The sequence below is a fragment of the Homarus americanus genome, unplaced genomic scaffold (genome assembly GCF_018991925.1).
Source record: "Homarus americanus isolate GMGI-L3 unplaced genomic scaffold, GMGI_Hamer_2.0 scaffold32929, whole genome shotgun sequence".
NCBI lineage: Eukaryota > Metazoa > Arthropoda > Malacostraca > Decapoda > Nephropidae > Homarus > Homarus americanus.
Genome location: NW_024737097.1, coordinates 21,033,032 through 21,052,354, shown reverse-complemented (window position 1 = coordinate 21,052,354; position 19,323 = coordinate 21,033,032). Strand labels below are relative to the sequence as shown.

Genomic DNA, 19,323 nt, shown 5'->3' with positions numbered 1-19,323 from the left:
CGAAGGGAGGTTGAAGTGGAGAGAATCTTTGACCAGGTGCTGTAAGCCCCTGCAAAGCGTATCAACCGGCTTAATGTCGTTAACTACTGTATGGTACAGTACATGTGATGGAAGATGCTCCACCTAGATATTCAGGAATAGATTCATATTAAATTTCATTTTGATCTGTAAAACATTTTTTTTTTGTTATATTATGTTTTCGTCCCCAGGCTCTGTGCCCGGGTAGACTAAACTCCGTAAAAAAAGAAAACAAAAATACACGAATACAGATTTCTAAAAAAAAAATAATCCACCTCACAACTTCCTCCCCAGCACCATCATAACTTATAACACAAGACCTACGGCGGGTTTTAGTCTTTTATTTTACGCAGCAAGACATGAGAGAAAAAATTACCCAACACGAAGGTGATTTTTTTTTTTTAGCTACAGATTATCGATTTTTACTTGAGTTTATGAATGAAATACTGACGATGGTTAAAGGTAATATAGTATAGATATATAATAAGGTAACGCGACCGCCATTACACCTTCCCACTACCTACATAAACCGTCCACGTGTTGTCAACATAACATAATACTGCCAGGTAAACTTACAAACGACCCCTAACTCCATTAACTTCGTTATACTAACAATGTGTGCTGACAAGCCTTATACCTTGTTTATGACAGGCCGATATCTATTTTCCTCCAAATTTCCCATTTGCAGTTTATTAGTCAGCCTAGTGTGTCACAACTTTTCACAGTTATTATTTATCTTAATTAATCCTATTAGCCAGGTTAACTGATAGCCTAGTATATCAGATATTTTAGTTTGTTGAAACTTTAGCCGATCAGACAGCTTTGTTTGTTAAAAATGTATTTTCTTTCTGTTCCTAAAACCCTATCCAAACTAAAGGCGGCGGCACACTGGGTGGGCACTATCCTCCAAACGCGTTTGGCAAACACGGTTGGTCAGCAAAACAAAGAGACGTTTTGCATCACACTGGGGTGTTTTGTTGGCACATCTGCCCAACGCAACAAAACAACAACAAAGCGTCCTGACGAGGTTCGCCATGGATCCCACCACTACAGTTGAGGCCGGGCAGGATTGTGTTATAGTTCTTCAATTGCTGAAGCAAGTGAGACGTCTGCAAAAGTTAAAGAAAAGACAGTGGGTGCGTCGTGAAGTTTCTTTAAAAGTGGCGGCGGCTGGCTGGTCATAGAAGACCCTGAATAATGATTTAATAATACTAAAGAAGTTTTAAAATGAAGAATAAATAGAAATATGTCACCGCTTAAGTGTTATATTTTAAATTATCTTTGTTTCATGATTTATTAAATTTTTACTCGAAATTATATGAAGCTCATTTGAGCAATAATCTGGCCAGAAAAGATCCCCGACAAACCGTTGTCCATTTCTAGCAACAGCCGAAAACCTGCTGCTTGTTGGGCGTTTTGGCCAACGACCAGCAAAACGGCAACATGTTTGAGGAAAGTTCGGGGATAAGTGTTGACTTTACACCTTGGCTGTGAAGTTGCCAGTTAGGAATTTCGAGACCTCGAGTCTGTGTGGCTCAAAAGTTGCATGGTCTGTACCTGCACATAAAATATATTCTAACAGTCTAACTATATGTAGTGTTTGACAGAAAAACTCCTGAATTGTAAAACAAGACAGACATTCTCTTTTAGTTTTTACTTTTATCCTCTTCGCCACTGATCGGCTCGTTAGCCGCTTGGGCGATCGGTCACGTCTCATGATTACTTTTTCTTCTCATTAATCTTCTTCACCAAAAGATCGGCTCGTTAGCCGCCCGGGCGATCGGTCACATCTCTGTCACGCACTGTTGGCAAATACTGGGCATGCACCCGCTCCTGAATGTACCTGAATCCGCTCCAGTGTTAGTCAAGTCTGGTCTTGAAAGAGCTCACACTCGGTGCCGTCACAACACTTTCTGGTAGATTGTTCCAAGAGTTTACAACCCTCACCCCGAAAAAGTTTGCCCTCACAGTTTTCTGGACTTGAGGCTTCTTCAATCTTGAGCTGTGACCCTTTGTGGGGCGAGCGTCCGCCAGCTCCAAGTAAGGACACTCGACTGAGTAGTGCCCCCTGAGATGGTTATACACCTCAAGTAAGTTCCCCCTTGCCCGTCTGTAGTATAAGCTAGGCAAGTTCAGGCGCTCCAATCTCTCAGGGTAGCTGAGGTGCCGAAGTGCAGGCACCAGTCTGGTGGCCCTCCTTTGAACATTTTCAACCAACTGACAGTTCCTAGCATATCTCAGGGACCAGATGGGGTGACAGTACTCCAGATGGGGAAGCACTTCACTCTTGAAAATCGTTACGAGGGACGGACCGTCTAGATATCTGAACGACCTTCTTATAAGACCCAATAATTTATTTGCCTGGTTTACCTTCTTCTCGCAATTCACACCTGCATGCACTGGACAGCTTGACGGTGTTGACAGTATCACACATGACTATACACGTACACCACTCTCATGACCACCACCCATTATGTAAATCATCAACTACTTAGCAATGGCATCACTAGACGATGTCTCCCTGAATCCAACTCGACATTCAATGACTGACTAATTACTAACAAGCTTTCTGGTTTTATTGTTTCTTAAATAAAACAAAATCAGAAATTTACTTTCATTACTTTACTCGAAATGAACACATGACCTAAAGTGGGTTTACTTCACCGAACCTCACAATAAATAACCAAATTTATTTTGAGTCAATCTGGTAAAAGAGCCCCATTACAAGACAGCAGGCTTGAGGACCTACTAATATATCGCATAAGTTTGTATTAATCACCCATGTAATAATTATTTCCATCCTCCCGTGTTCAGCGAGCGTCGTAAACTAGATATACTAACCCACAACACCCGGGATAGTGATGTATTTAATACCATCCACTAATAAGTTAAGTAATATTTTGCAAAGGGAATTACCATTACTGTTGCATTAGTATGTTTCTCAGGTTTAGTTACTTAACTGTCTTTGTTAAGTCATTTATATAAGTTGCGCTGTGAAGTTCTCAGTAAGACGGAATGTTTACTATTCAAATTCTAAGTCAAGTCTTAATCGTCGTCAGGAGAGAGTGAGAGAGGGACGGACTCTCAGCGACAACTCGGGCACTCCACTAGCACAAAGTTGGGTGGTGGTGCCGGTGGGTCGTTTGTCTTGACTACTAGTGTAGCTGGAGGAGATGTTATGACCCCAGTTATTGCATAAACTTGACAGCGCCGCGAGGGAAGATCCGCCGCTTATTGCTGGCTCACAATCATCCAAGTTATCATAGTGGACGGAACCTTCAAGTACAGTAACTTATATTCAATATCACAATTGTACGAGAGGTTTTCCCTTCTCTACGCGTTTAATGGCATCTGGAAAAAACAAAAACAAAATGCGTTTCTCGGGACTTGCATCTGTTTTCTTAACGCTGCCTTTCTTCTGTGTCGTCACAGTCTGGATCTTTATTATTTTTACCATATTATATGGGTGTGGGGGCCAAGTGGATAAATAACTCTTCTCCATTACTAAGGACCAATTTTTCGATTCTGATACACATACAGTCCACTCAGCTGTAAATGGTCATCAAACTTTACTAAGTTGGGAAAGTGAAGATGGTGGAGTAGCATTGCCGGTCACGCTGCCTCCTTCTACACCAAAGGCTTAGTACCTAATAGTCAAGACGGAGGAAGGAGGCAAGTAGCCTGTGTAAAATCTCCTCGGTGTTCTTGACAGCCATGTCAAAGGCTAAGTTGAAGCCCAGTACTGTTCTAACTTTCACGGCTCCGGCCGGTAGATTGTTCCACAGGCCTACCCCCTGTGGGAAAAAGAACCTTCTTACATTCATCCTGCATGTATTACCTTGGCGAGCAGCTTGAAGTTGTAGACAGTATGTTGTATTCACATTGACCCAAGTCGCCTTCCTCCTGGGGGGGTGTTATAGGACACAATACCTATCCTCCGTCCGTGTGTGTGTGTGTGTGTGTGTATTATCGTAAATGCATTAAACATGTAACGACCATTGTTTCATTACCGTTACTCCTCTCTGCGACACGAGAGCAACAAGATGTACTAGGTGGCTGGTGAGTTCAAAATAAGATGTTATCCTGAGCTGCTCGTACAGTACACATGTGGATGGCTCACAGTCATCTCTATATTAACCGTGTTTCATGTAATTCTGGACGACCTTAGCTCTGTGATACCTGTTGTTAGGTGAACAATGTGTAGGGTGGCGCATTGTTATTCTCTTCTCTTGTAAGTCTTGTATCTTCTCCTTTCCTCTTTTGTTTTCGTTGTTCTTCCTGTCCAATAATATTTCTCTTGTTTTTTGTTCTTATATTCACTCTTCCTTTATTCTGCCGTCTACAATGGATTTTTTTCTCGTTTATTTCTCCTTAATGAAATACAACTGTTAATTGTTTCTGAATTTTGGAACCAATCATGAGAGAGAGAGAGAGAGGCTATCCTCGTCCAATACAGCTAAACAATTTTTTCATTTTGGACCACCATGGTAACTTAGGCAAGGTGGTATTGTGTTCTGACGGGTGATGATCGTATAGTGCCTGGCCCACGCTACAGTAATACATAAGCTTGATTGGATTATGTTCTTTTTCGGTCAGATATAATTGGAGCGGAACAACACTGACATGAATATAAACTTTTTCTTTTTAATATGTAATGTTTTTGTTAGCATATACAATTATTATTTTATTTGTCGTTTACTGTACTTTTTTTGGTTGACTTTCCAAATCTGGTTAAATCTTAAGACAATGTGTAGTGATTAATAAATGGGAGACCACAAAGGTTATCTGTCATGTAGTCACTCACAAAGGTTATCTGTTATGGAGTCACTCACAAAGGTTATCTGTTATGGAGTCACTCACAAAGGTTATCTGTCATGGAGTCACTCACAAAGGTTATCTGTCATGGAGTCACTCACAAAGGTTATCTGTTATGGAGTCACTCACAAAGGTTATCTGTCATGGAGTCACTCACAAAGGTTATCTGTTATGGAGTCACTCTGAGTTATCTGTCATGGAGTCCTCACAAGGTTATCTGTTATGGAGTCACTCACAAGGTTATCTGTCATGGAGTCACTCACAAGGTTATCTGTTATGATCACAAAGGTTATCTGTTATGGAGTCACTCACAAAGGTTATCTGTCATGGAGTCACTCACAAAGGTTATCTGTCATGGAGTCACTCACAAAGGTTATCTGTCATGGAGTCACTCACAAAGGTTATCTGTCATGTAGTCACTCACAAAGGTTATCTGTCATGTAGTCACTCACAAAGGTTATCTGTTATGGAGTCACTCACAAAGGTTATCTGTCATGGAGTCACTCACAAAGGTTATCTGTTATGGAGTCACTCACAAAGGTTATCTGTCATGGAGTCACTCACAAAGGTTATCTGTCATGGAGTCACTCACAAAGGTTATCTGTTATGGAGTCACTCACAAAGGTTATCTGTCATGGAGTCACTCACAAAGGTTATCTGTCATGGAGTCACTCACAAAGGTTATCTGTTATGGAGTCACTCACAAAGGTTATCTGTCATGTAGTCACTCACAAAGGTTATCTGTCATGTAGTCACTCACAAAGGTTATCTGTCATGGAGTCACTCACAAAGGTTATCTGTTATGGAGTCACTCACAAAGGTTATCTGTCATGTAGTCACTCACAAAGGTTATCTGTCATGTAGTCACTCACAAAGGTTATCTGTCATGGAGTCACTCACAAAGGTTATCTGTTATGGAGTCACTCACAAAGGTTATCTGTCATGTAGTCACTCACAAAGGTTATCTGTCATGTAGTCACTCACAAAGGTTATCTGTCATGGAGTCACTCACAAAGGTTATCTGTTATGGAGTCACTCACAAAGGTTATCTGTCATGTAGTCACTCACAAAGGTTATCTGTCATGTAGTCACTCACAAAGGTTATCTGTTATGGAGTCACCCACAAAGGTTATCTGTCATGTAGTCACTCACAAAGGTTATCTGTTATGGAGTCACCCACAAAGGTTATCTGTCATGTTTCTAAAACGTATAATATGGAGTTTACTGGTGATATTTATTGTATTGGTCGGACTGGTCACCAATGCACGAAGATAAAGGAGCTTCTTGAGTTCGACCATGAAGATCTGTTGGCCCGCCATTGGTTAACGGGTTAACAATTGTCCCTGGCCGACAAGAACACAATTGCTCGATACTTTGGTTGTAGTTTATGTCCGATAAGAGATGAGTTGAAGAATCAATCGTAATTTGTTGAGAAGGTATCAACCCTCGACTCCCTCGACGGGGACTAGGGATGCAGAGGAATCATCCCTCGTAGACTCCCTGGACGGGAAGGTGGAACCATTCGTCATTATCGATGTTCTTAGGTGTATAAAACAGACTGTGGGTCATGGGTTAAGAGGTTATATAAGGTTTATCTTGAGGAATATAAAGAGGTCGATAAAGGTATTTGATGAGTACTGCCGGAAGGTAACTTACGTAGAGATGTGGAATTACCTTTTTGACGTGCTCCAGTGGAAGGTCGCTTGGGCACAGATGCACGTTGTACTAATAGAGTCGGTGATTGCATGTTCTGTTACCAAATTATTTAAGTTGATATATACAAACAAAAGGGATTAATTTCAGACTGACCTGTGATACCCTCTCAGTCTGACCTGTGTTAAGCCGGGGTCACACGAGCGGTTTTATGAGCAATAAATTTGAAGCAAGAATTTTGGAGCAATAAATTACGATAATTTTTTTCCAAATGTGGTCATACGGTAGTTCTTGCTCCAGTTTCTACAGCAAGAAAAAAGTGAACGTTGCCGTGCGAGTAGATGGGAGACGGAACAGCAGCTATCCTTGGTATTCTTGTTATTATTAAAAAGGAATGAGAGGAATTGAAGGAAAAACGATTGTGTTACCCAGCCAGTCTCCCGGAAGAGTCTTAAGGTACATCTCGCTAGATAAGCATTCCATAGAGTTGTCACATCTCACAAAATGCTCCAGCCACTGTGTATGTGTGTAAGTATGTTGTGATGTGGTGTAATGGTCAGCATGCTCGTCTCGCAAGCGAGCGGACCATGGTTCGATCCCCGGGCAGGGTGAACCTATGGGCAAGTTTCTTTACGCCATTTGCCTCTGTCTACCCAGCAGTAATTGGGAACCTGGATGCTAATCGATTTGTGGATCTTGTTCCGGGGTAATGGTTCGCCAGTGCAGTTGTCCGGTCTTCTCGGACTATTCCTTGACATTGGGTCATGCAACTCGTTAACTCTGGTTGTTGTGTTGGCTAGAGCTTCTTCACCTTAAACAAATTCACGCCGAGGTGGACCTTGGGCCCTCCATCCTCGTCACACGAGGGACAACCAATATTATTATATAGTGAAGAAATAGAGAACTGCCTTAAGAAAATTAACAAAAGTTCCGAAAACTATTTGCAAACTACTCTTAACGCTAACCAACCTAACCTAACCCACCGTCGACAATACATCTACACCACCCTCTACAGTCTACACCACCCTCTACAGTCTACACCACCCACTACAGTCTACACCACCCACTACAGTCTACACCACCCTCTACAGTCTACACCACCCTCTACAGTCTACACCACCCACTACAGTCTACACCACCCACTACAGTCTACACCACCCTCTACAGTCTACACACCACCTCTATAGTCTACACCCACCCACTACAGTCTACACCCACTACAGTCTACACCACCCACTACAGTCTACACCACCCTCTACAGCCTACACCACCCTCTGCAGTCTATACCACCCACTACAGTCTACACCACCCACTACAGTCTACACCACCCACTACATTTCTACACCACCCTCTACAGTCTCACCACCCTCTGCAGTCGACACCACCCACTACAGTCTACACCACCCTCTATAGTCTACACCACCCACTACAGTCTACACCACCCACTACAGTCTACACCACCCACTACCAGTACCACACCCTCTACAGCCTGCCACCTCTCTACAGTCTACACCACCCTCTACAGTCTACACCACCCTCTACAGTCTGCACCCTCTACAGTCTACACCACCTCTACAGTCTACACACCACCCTCTACAGTCTACACCACCCTCCAGTCTGCACCACCCTCTACAGTCTACGCCACCCACTACAGTCTGCACCACCTCTGATCTACTTACAGTCTGCACCACCTCTACAGTCTACGCCACCCACTACAGTCACACCACCCTCTACAGTCTACGCCACCCACTACAGTCTGCACCACCCTCTACAGTCTCGCCACCCACTGCAGTCTGCACCACCCTCTACAGTCTACGCCACCCTACAGTCTGCCACCCTCTACAGTCTACGCCACCCACTACAGTCTGCACCTCTACAGTCACGCCACCCTACAGTCTGCCACCCTCTACAGTCTACGCACCACTACAGTCTGCACCACCCTCTACAGTCTACACCACCCACTACAGTCTGCCATCTCCTACGCCACCCACTACAGTCTGCTACAGTCTGCCACCCTCTACAGTCTACGCCACCCACTACAGTCTGCACCACCCTCTACAGTCTGCACCACCCTCTACAGTCTACACCACCCACTACAGTCTGCACCACCCACTACAGTCTGCACCACCCTCTACACCTACAGTCTACACCACCCTCTACAGTCTGCACCACCCTCTACAGTCTACACCACCCTCTACACACAATAACTCACGTGTGTTTTTCATCTCATCTTCTCAACAAGGGTCTGTGTTCCACGTTTACTTTAATGTGAGGTTGTTCATGTGGCAGTGTATTGGGCAGACAAATAGTGATATAAAATGTCCACACATAAACATACACATACACACACAAATTCCCACCCATAGACATACACATACACAATCACGCTGACAGAAACATCTATATAAAACAAAGAAGTCTGTTTGTTTGTTTGTTTGTTTGTTTGTTTGTTTGTTTGTGTGTCCGCACGAGAATCTCGGAAACTACTTTACCGTTCTGTAGTGATGATGGATGGTGTTATATGTAGTGATGATGGATGGTGTTATATGTAGTGATGATGGATGATGTTATATGTAGTGATGATGGATGGTGTTATATGTAGTGATGATGGATGGTGTTATGTGTAGTGATAATGAATGGTGTTATATGTAGTGATGATGGATGTTGTTATATGTAGTGATAATGGATGGTGTTATATGTAGTGATGATGGATGGTGTTATATGTAGTGATAATGGATGGTGTTATATGTAGTGATGATGGATGTTGTTATATGTAGTGATGGTGGATGTTGTTATATGTAGTGATGATGGATGGTGTTATGTGTAGTGATAATGGATGGTATATGTAGTGATGATGATGTTGTTATATGTAGTGATAATGGATGGTGTTATGTAGTGATGATGGATGGTGTTATATGTAGTGATGATGGATGTTGTTATATGTAGTGATGGTGGATGTTATATGTAGTGATGATGGATGGATGGTGTTATGTGTAGTGATAATGGATGGTGTTATATGTAGTGATGATGGATGTTGTTATGTGTAGTGATAATGGATGGTGTTATATGTAGTGATGATGGATGTTGTTATATGTAGTGATAATGGATGGTGTTATATGTAGTGATGATGGATGGTGTTATATGTAGTGATGATGGATGTTGTTATATGTAGTGATGGTGGATGTTGTTATATGTAGTGATGATGGATGGTGTTATGTGTAGTGATAATGGATGGTGTTATATGTAGTGATGATGGATGTTGTTATATGTAGTGATGATGGATGGTGTTATGTGTAGTGATAATGGATGGTGTTATATGTAGTGATGATGGATGTTGTTATATGTAGTGATAATGGATGGTGTTATATGTAGTGATGATGGATGTTGTTATATGTAGTGATGGTGGATGTTGTTATATGCAGTGATGATTAGACAATAAAATAATTACAGTTTAATGCTAAAAATATATACTTTGCTATACCGTTGTAGTGAAAAACATGGTGGAACTTACATACACCGTTAATGAACTATTGATGGAAGAAGAAGTTTTGGGGACTGAACAGTGAGACAATGTGGAGCCTCCCGGAGGGTGGCATCCTACCGTAGCCTAGCAGAAACGCCGCCCTTCAGGCGGCGCTTCTGCTAGTTATACAGTATACAGTATATATATATATATATATATATATATATATATATATATATATATATATATATATATATATATATATATATATATATATATATATATACACACACAGTATACACACATATATCCACCACCACACCACACCAGTGGTATAGTAATAGTGTGGTCTGGGCCCCTGACGAGAAATGTCAGGTTACTACTGATGGCGTCATTTATTAGTGTGTGTATTGACGTGTCTCTTGGGGATGATATGAACAGAGATAGGTTGGTGATGGCCGGGGGGTGGGGAGGGTGTTACGGCTTCTCCCTATAACTTTTAATCTTGGAAATTTATTCGTTGTTCTGGAAAATTGCTGCTTCTCTACATAATTGGTTAACCTGTAAAATAATTTAATGTTTGTCTGAATAATCCACAGGTTCGTTGCACCAAGCTGTGTTGTGAGTGATGAGCCGCCATCATTCTGGATGTAGTTCAGCTAACAACTGCTGCCATTGACCGTAATCTGCACCAGTTGTCTTCCACTCTCGTAGCCTGAAACCTTGGTATGTCACTTTTCTACTTTTAACTGGGCATATTAATGAATGAATACAAACAAAAGAAATACATTCAAATCACAGTTGAGAGTTCTGGGCTGCAGGGATGGCAGGGCCTGAGGAGGAATAGTTCTGGACACTTCACCCCCCGGCAATGGCTAGGGGGGAGTTTCAGGCAATAATACAGTGTGCCACTTCAATTTCGTTGAAGTAAATAGGATTTATTTTAATTGGATAACTTTGTAATATGTGTTTGTTTGTCTTTGTTAGTTTTGTTCTCCATAGGTTTACTATGTTTTGTGAAAATATTTCAATTTTTTTTTATACTGTACAATTTACTTTTCATTAATTTGATTTATTCATTATATGTAAAATGTGTTAATTAATAATTGAAGCCTTGAAGTCACATAAGCCTGCATTTTTTTATTTTTGTTGTGAGAGTATGAATAATTTAATTTTTATTGCGACTGCGTGCACCTGCAGGATTTTAATTGTTGTCATTAAGTGCGACCCTCAACTACCCTCACTTAACTAACAAACAAGCCAGCACCCAGCCTAAGCCTTAGACTGGTCTTTAGAGCAGCGTCGGCCGGTTGGTCTAGTGGACCTGTTTATAACGTGATACACACACCCTGTTATTTACGCATGAATTATTAGATTTCATGATGGTTTGAGGCAATTATTAGGCACCATTCAGCATAATAGTGTTATTTATAGTACTATTCTGTCTCAGATTATTCCGGGCTCCCATTATATATATATATATATATATATATATATATATATATATATATATATATATATATATATATATATATATATATATATATATATAAATAATTGGAGTAAAATACCTGTTTAGGACCTGAAGCTTCCTAGTCTGGGGGGACGGGACTTCGTCTTTTATTCAATTTCTAAAAAGAATCACAAACAAGTATATATCTTTGATATCTGAATGTGTGTGACTGTAATTGAGTGGTGAGGAGAAAGTGATGGAAATTGTAAGAGCGAAAGGAAACTGGATGTTCTTGTTTTGTGTGAAACAAAATTGAATTGAAGGATAAAGGTTAAAAAGAAAATTGGGACAAGTGAAGGGAGTAAACCAGGAGTGGCTGAGAGAGGGAGCGAAACAAAGGTGTTGTGTGATGTATTATAAGAGAGTGAGAGGTGACTTGTAGTGGGCGGTAGTGTACCAGGGAGTAGGGAATAAGTTCTCTCAAGACCCAAAACTTAACATAGAATCTGTAATATAAAAGAGAAATAATAATAAGGAATTTATTGAGTGGATTCGGTGACCCAAGATGACTGGAAGTGGAGAGAAATTCATAAAAATGTGTACTGAGAGAGTTGGTAAAGGGGGAAGACATGACTTAATATAATACACGGAGGAAGACTGAGGATTGTTACACAGTGTGTCGGTGGGTAGGAGAGTGAACTATATAATGTATTAATATGAAAGTACCAGGAGGGGCGACTCAGTGAGTGGAGTAAGGCGGTCATTATACCTCAAGGGTAAGGTTGTGTGTCTTACCATTGTTGTTATCGTCCTTGTCACTCTTGTTTTTTCATAATGGAAAACTATAGTGGTTGTTTTAAACATTGCTAATTAAATTCTTCCTTGGATGAATACAGCGCTTTGTCACAATAAACCTGTTTTTAACACCCACGATGAAAATTAATAATATGAATTTAAAAAATTTCCTTTGTCCGAGCGACCCGCGTCCAGCCTGAGATAATGTAATTATTTTTACGGCTCCTCTTATCTGAAACGACACAATATATATATATATATATATATATATATGTGTGTGTGTGTGTGTGTGTGTGTGTTTTTCACACTACTTAGGTGTACTATAATGAATATTCAGAAAAAACAAAGAAAAATCTCATCTCCCGAAGTATATTTTAAAATGAGATGATTTTGTCGTATATGCCCCGAAATAGGTAAATAAGTTAAATTAACTAAAGAAACAAAACGACTTTGCAACAGCACCATAAAGTGCAACAATTATTACATACTTAATTGTGAGGTTATTCTTAACGCCGCCGTGCAGGGCTGAGGTGGGGGTGAACAGTGAGGTGATGCAACACCGGTAACGGATTACTGTGACCATAAGTAACGACATTACCAGAGCGGTTCTCTGTTGTTGATAAGTTCCAATTTAGCTAAAGCTAACTACTGGTTACTGTTGTAAGTCTTATAACGTGATGTCAAAACCGATCACGAAAAAACAAGGAAAAAATATGACAAGGCACAATGAACGGTGAATTGGTGAGTAAGTTAAGTTCCTTCATAACGGTGTGATTAGTTAAGAAACTTTCTATAATTACCGAATAATAACGCAGCAAAGGTGAGTACGTCACTGACAGTCCAGGCAGTGTACAATATGGCAATTGGGTAAAGATTCATATGAATGGCTAATTTTCTTAAGTCAATGAATATCTGCTTTGAGGTCATGATTGTGTGGGAGGAACGTCGCTCTCCTCACCTGGAGTTAGAATCTACTGTATTCTTGTTTATCATCAGGAGATGGACTGCTCCACTCCGGCTATTAATCCCTGTCAGTGAGCTGTAGAGAGCATCAGGCCACAGTTGACGCCACACATCACGTCTTCCCAAAGTGTTGACGTGTGTATGGCTTGATTGAAGGTCAGGCCATACTATACAGCTTACTGGATCATCCTACAGTGATATTATTGGTCGGGCATCTGTAGAGATCTACCATCAGAGTTTATCAGTCAATAGTTAGTACGTGAACATCTTCGTACCTTGTCATTGTTTGTGTATCTGAACTAAGGTACTGTACGTGCATTAATAAACGACTCGCTGTTTAAAAATTGCAGTAATCAACACTTGAAATTGCTGGCGGGACACTGAGAATGTAATGCAAATCTTGAAATAACAGAGAGGACGGCAATTAAAATTTCGAGGTGACAATGAAAATGAAGAGTGGCACTGACATTGTAGGGTGGCATTGACAATGTAGGGTGGCACTGACATTGTAGGGTGGCACTGACATTGTAGGGTGGCACTGACATTGTAGGGTGGCACTGACATTGTAGGGTGGCACTGACATTGTAGGGTGGCACTGACATTGTAGGTTGGCACTGACATTGTAGGGTGGCACTGACATTCTAGGGTGGTATTGAAAATTCACGTGGGCAGATGCAAGCAGTGGGGGTAAATATGATCCATTTGTGAGGGACGCAACTCCGTAATTGCTCGTGAGAGGTTAATGTTGACAGTGTGAGGGAGGCAGACGAGGTTGATGTAGTGGGTGAGAGTTGCCCTGGCAACATGACTCGGTATAACACCCACACGGGTAGAGGATATATAGCTCTACTGTTCTCCTGAATTTTGTATATGTTACAGTTAAAACTCAAAGTAAGTCAAAACCAGGTTTAACTAGTTAAAATTAGAAGCCACAAAGGCTGTACAATACAACTATTATTAACTAGGCAAAACTTGTTACTTAAATCCAGGACTAGCATATTATTAAACTTACATTATATAAAAATTTAAGTTAAAACTAGTTTAAAAAACATCACTGTGTGAAAAACTTTTTTTCTGGAATCACCAAGTGATACCATCACCGATTTTCCCCGGACCATTAAACCATTCTTGACTTTGATCAGGGTCGACCTGATTGAACTTGGATTCAGTTCTCTTGACTACAATGAACTATATCAGGAAGTTGGTTCCCCAGCGGTCATAGTTACTGTGGTTGTATCCCGTTAACAGTGGCAGCATTGCTTTGAAAGCATAAAGAGGGAGTTGCCAATTCCCCTCCCGCTGTGCACGGTGTATTGTACACAAGAAGTATTTGCACCATCTGCATGCAGCCCACCAGAATTTGAATTGAGGATTATCCTTGGAGTTGATGAATGCTTCCATTGGTTCATTAAATTTTCTAGTTTCACATTGAGACATATAAGTCCATCCACATCACCAGCATTCATTGTGTCTTTTGGTTTTCCAGTTGAACTTCATTAAATTCAATCTATCATATATATGCTAGTAGCCTATGTGGATAGTTTGTGTGCCCAGACTGCTCGTGCATATGAATAACCGACCATCACCAGCTCAGCAGATGTTGATCCAAGAACGATACTTTCTACCCATGAATCAGCAAGTCCATATAATATGCTTCCCTATAACACGGCAGAAGTTCATCAGTGTATGAAGACCCCCAAGTCTTACAACTAAAAAGTCCTGATATTCTGGAATAGCCCTTTTGAGCTCCATCAATCGGTTTTACCAAACTGAAGCAAATTTAATTGAGTTTCCTGTATCCCAAAACTACTGAAAAGTATTTTGAGTTAATCAGATACGTCAATTAGAAGTAACAATAAAAAAAAATCTGTTGTGACGGCCATATTGGATTTATGCACATTAGTAAAGATGGCGGCCAGATACGGCTTGACATACGGTAGAATCAACACACTTTATCACTTAGAATCAAGTGTATTCCTTCTTGTTACAAAAAATTCCTCTGGTACTTTTTCTTTACACTTTTTTGCATTTTCAGATCAGTCTACCTCCTCTCCCCGATTCAGTGTAACTTTGTGGTTACTGTTTGTTTGTCACGTTGGTTCCTTGTCCGGCTCATCTCAGGTATTTTTTCTTTTACATTTTGATTCATTTTGCTCATGGCATGCCATGGGGGCGGCGTAACGTACCACTGATTGTTATAGTTTTAATTTCAATGTTAGAAGGTTATTGGACTTCCCGAAAATCACTTCACACTTGATAAATACTTGATAGCTCTCGCGGCTAAACTATTTATTAGTCAAAGAAAATTGTATAGAATAACAAGTGTTTATTGTCTATAGGATTGATTTTTTTTTAATGTACAATGAAGGGAAAAGTGGATCATACCTCATTGTATACGAACGCTTACATGTGTCCTGGTGCATTACTGGTGAATTATTGAACTATGTACAGTGCAGTACGATGATTGTAGGAACTTTAAGTGAACATACCAAAACCAGGTATTTTCATGATTAAATCAATAATATCCAAGGTTAAGTTTGGACGACAACCCTCAGTGGTGCATATTTGGTAAAATCAGAGGAAGATCAGTGATGATTTGTTCTGATACCTGGTGGACGGAGAGTGTGACGTGACAGTGGCCTGGGGGATTATTTTCATAAACCATAAGAATATTTTTAGTTTGCAACTATCAATAGGAAACAATTATTCTTCGATACATTTTTTCGACAAATTAATAAATTAGAGGCGTAAGGCAGTAGGTTATACAAGACTCAGACATGTGCATAATAAATAGGCAGGTTGTCAGAGGGACATGATAGAGGTATTTGTTCACTGTTTTAGAAAGAGTTATTATCTGAATGCCTTTGAATGAAATGTTAATTGTTTTGTATTGCTAAATCTTTGAAGGATTTCTTTTATTGTATTCCTAGACAATATTTAATAAGTTTTCATAAGTGAGTTTAGTTATTTTTTTGTCCTATTTACTTTTGTTTTCTTATTTCCTTGGGCCTACATTGTCTGGGAGCATTATGCTTTCGTATATTAATTTTATTTTCTAAATAGTAATGACTTGCCAGCGCAGGTGTTCTTTACACTGTGGTGGAGCTGACGACCATAGGTTTAGCATACCAAGTTAACTGATTATCACTATTGTAAACCAGAATAGTTTAACCTAAGCTGATGTAGCTTACGTTCTACACAATATTGTGTAAAGTATTTGAGCCATGTAGGTCCTGTAGCGGGAGTCGCGGAATGTGACATCTTGTATGACCAAACACTAACGTTTTTTTATGTAATAAATGGGTGTGGTAGCCGAGGTGGGTGAAAAAAAGATTTTCCACTCTACTCTGCCAGTCGCAATCGCCTCCTATTGAGGTAGAACGATGGAATTTGTCTAAAATTTAGTGCCATACGTACTGAGGATTACTACCAATGATGAGGACGGTGACTCTGAAAGTAATGCTTCAATTGATGATAATGCTGACTGTATGGTAGATGACAGTGATACAGACAGTGATATACTGTAGATGAAACAAAGATTATGACTCAATGTATACATATAGCTGCCAGAGTGATATACAGTGTTATAGAAAAAAATTAATTGGACTTAGAGACATGAAAAAAAATATACGAGTATGTGGAATTTCTTTAACTAATTTGGTCTGTTATTAGACACACTTGTACAGTTGTGGAAATATGTTCCTACACCCCCTGTGGTAACCTGTGTTTCAAAACGGCAACGTCGCGGTAGTAGTAGTGTCACTATTTATGAATGGATGGGTATTGGTCGTGAACGACTGTCGTGATTGGTGGACACGGGTTCGTCCCGATTACTTTTTGAGAATGATGTTGTTTGGTGTGACTACTGCAGGTCGCATGTTCTGGTTTTCTCCTGTACTAACACAGGACCCAAGAAGGGCAAACTTGTCAGGAAAAATTTGGGGATTAAAGTAACCGACTTCCTTTTCAGGATATATATATATATATATATATATATATATATATATATATATATATATATATATATATATATATATATATATATATATATATATATATATAATGAATTCCAGTTATCACCAACTTTTTTATATGGGAATAGCCCACCCAGGCAAGGTCATCGACCCACAGGGGCCTGGGGTGGGAATCCACAAACAAACACAGGCAGTGTTTGACTGAACCTTGAGTAATTTATACTGGAGTGGATAGCGCCATTAGTTGACTGACTGGCTTCCTTAGAGGATCAGTGGGAGCTGTCCTCCACGGAAACAGTGTTAATACAGAAGGAAACGTGTGGAGTGACAATCATCAACATCATTTTCACATTCGACTCAAGCAGGTAAGCAGGTATCGAACCCGAGTCACAATGGTGAAAGGATAGCGTCTTACCGCTGTGCTCCCACATCCTTTATCGGAAAAGAAGTATCTTTTTTTTTGTAGATATAGCAATGATAAATGACCTTTCCGTTCTCTTTAACCCCTTCTTATCGGGGGCTCTACTTTTAATACTTAATTCTGGCTAACGCTAGACGATTTTATTCAGTTGAGAGGGGAGCCCGTACACAGTGGTTAAATACCAGTTTTATATCGTGATAGACAATACATAACTTACCTGACGAAGGGTTGGGAAGGAACGTCCATCCTGGCGCTTGTTTAGAGTGGGTGAGGTGAAGGAGGCCGTGGCCGTTGTGGAGAACTGCTGCCCACAACACGACCACCAGAGCCGCCACGCGACACATCCTCGGTGTACACCCGGGGCAACAGAAGTACTGTCCTCACTAATGCTCGCTCTTTAGATGGTGAGAAACAGTTTGTTTCACACCAGCTGAACGTTTAAGGTTGACGTCTGTCTGTTTTATACGGGGGAAAATGAATAAACAGTTTATGGAGTAGGAAGCAAATTTTCGCTATTTAGATTTCTTTTACAAGCCTAAGTTACAGTACATTAATAAATATGTCAGAATTTATAACACGAAATATTTTTTTCTGGAAATTTAATTACTTCAGGTGACTATAAGCCTGATCGTACAAGTAGAAACTATTACTTTTGCATTGTATGTTTCCCCGGGGCACTTTCGTAGTTGTTTAACTTACAGCATTTATGAACTAGTATCAACTTGTCTAAAGAGCGTTACGTAGCAGAAGTAGCAACAAACTATCTTTACTTTTAGTGTTATTTTTATTATTATTATTATATTCTATAATGATCGACCATATCAAACAAAATGCAAACTTTTCCCCCGAAAAAAAATAGATAAAGAGAAAGCTTACTGAAATAAAATTAACTCACGACAAATAAAATCTTCGTTTGAATTACATTAACCACACAGCTACGTTAACTCCTTTAATTGTTCTCAAAAAGTTTCCGGTGGAAGACGTGCAGGAGTTGGTGTGAGGGAGTACACGAGACGGTGTTTTCTGCCTGGCAGTCCTGCCAATTCTGCCTGGAGCGGCTCTCTCACCCCTTTTATAGACTCAGGCGCGCAGGTCCCTGACACTGGGGGAGGAGGAGCGGGGGAGGCGTGGGAAGGAGAAACTCGGAGAAGACGAGAGGAAAATAAAGAGAAAATGGAAACGACATAAGCGAGCGATGCAAATGAAAAGGGAGAGAATAAGAGTGGAAAATGTAAAGAGTTAATGGAGCGAGAGGTAGAGAGGATAGTGTGGAAGACGGCTTTATGAGAGATGGGATATAGAGGAGGATGAAGTAGGGAGACCCGTAGCTTGTACTCACTGTCGACTACTACAGTATGTGGCATGTGTGAACATTTACATACCAGCACCTGTTGATAAGTTCACCATCAACAGTAAGCCGAAGTGTTCATTAGAAATCATATACAGTAACGTATACATTCATTTTAAAAACATCAAAAGTCAAACACAATTAACAGAACAACATAGACCAACCCACGGCTAACCTTACCGGACTATTTCTAACATCCCAAATAATCCCGCCTAACATAATGTAACCTTGGCATCATTTTACATTTGGATTATGAGATGTTTCCCCTTTGTTTTATCCATATGGGATTTATAAATGACCTAGGACGGTACCATATTGATGATTACTTATCACACTTACTCTATCATTGACTTAAAACGGGAGCATAATGATGATTAGGCTTCGTTTAATTATGTGCTTAAAAATGGATAAATATGCATG

General features: G+C 40.3%; 1 protein-coding gene across 2 annotated transcripts in view; it reads right to left on the bottom strand.

Annotated features, from left to right (window-relative positions):
* LOC121873318 overlaps nt 1–18,754 on the bottom strand; it is a 55,235-nt gene extending 36,481 nt beyond the window's left edge. The window contains exons 1-2 of one of the 2 annotated variants that reach the window (XM_042376827.1): nt 18,478–18,754; nt 17,773–18,010 (exon numbers count right to left, since the gene is read on the bottom strand). In XM_042376827.1, coding sequence (XP_042232761.1) covers nt 17,773–17,899 — 127 coding nt within the window. In that variant the 5' untranslated portion in view covers nt 17,900–18,010; nt 18,478–18,754. Of the gene's footprint in view, nt 1–17,772; nt 18,011–18,450 lie in introns of both variants that reach the window. The other variant, XM_042376826.1, reaches the window with a different exon arrangement.
* Between the last annotated feature and the right edge of the window lie 569 nt (nt 18,755–19,323).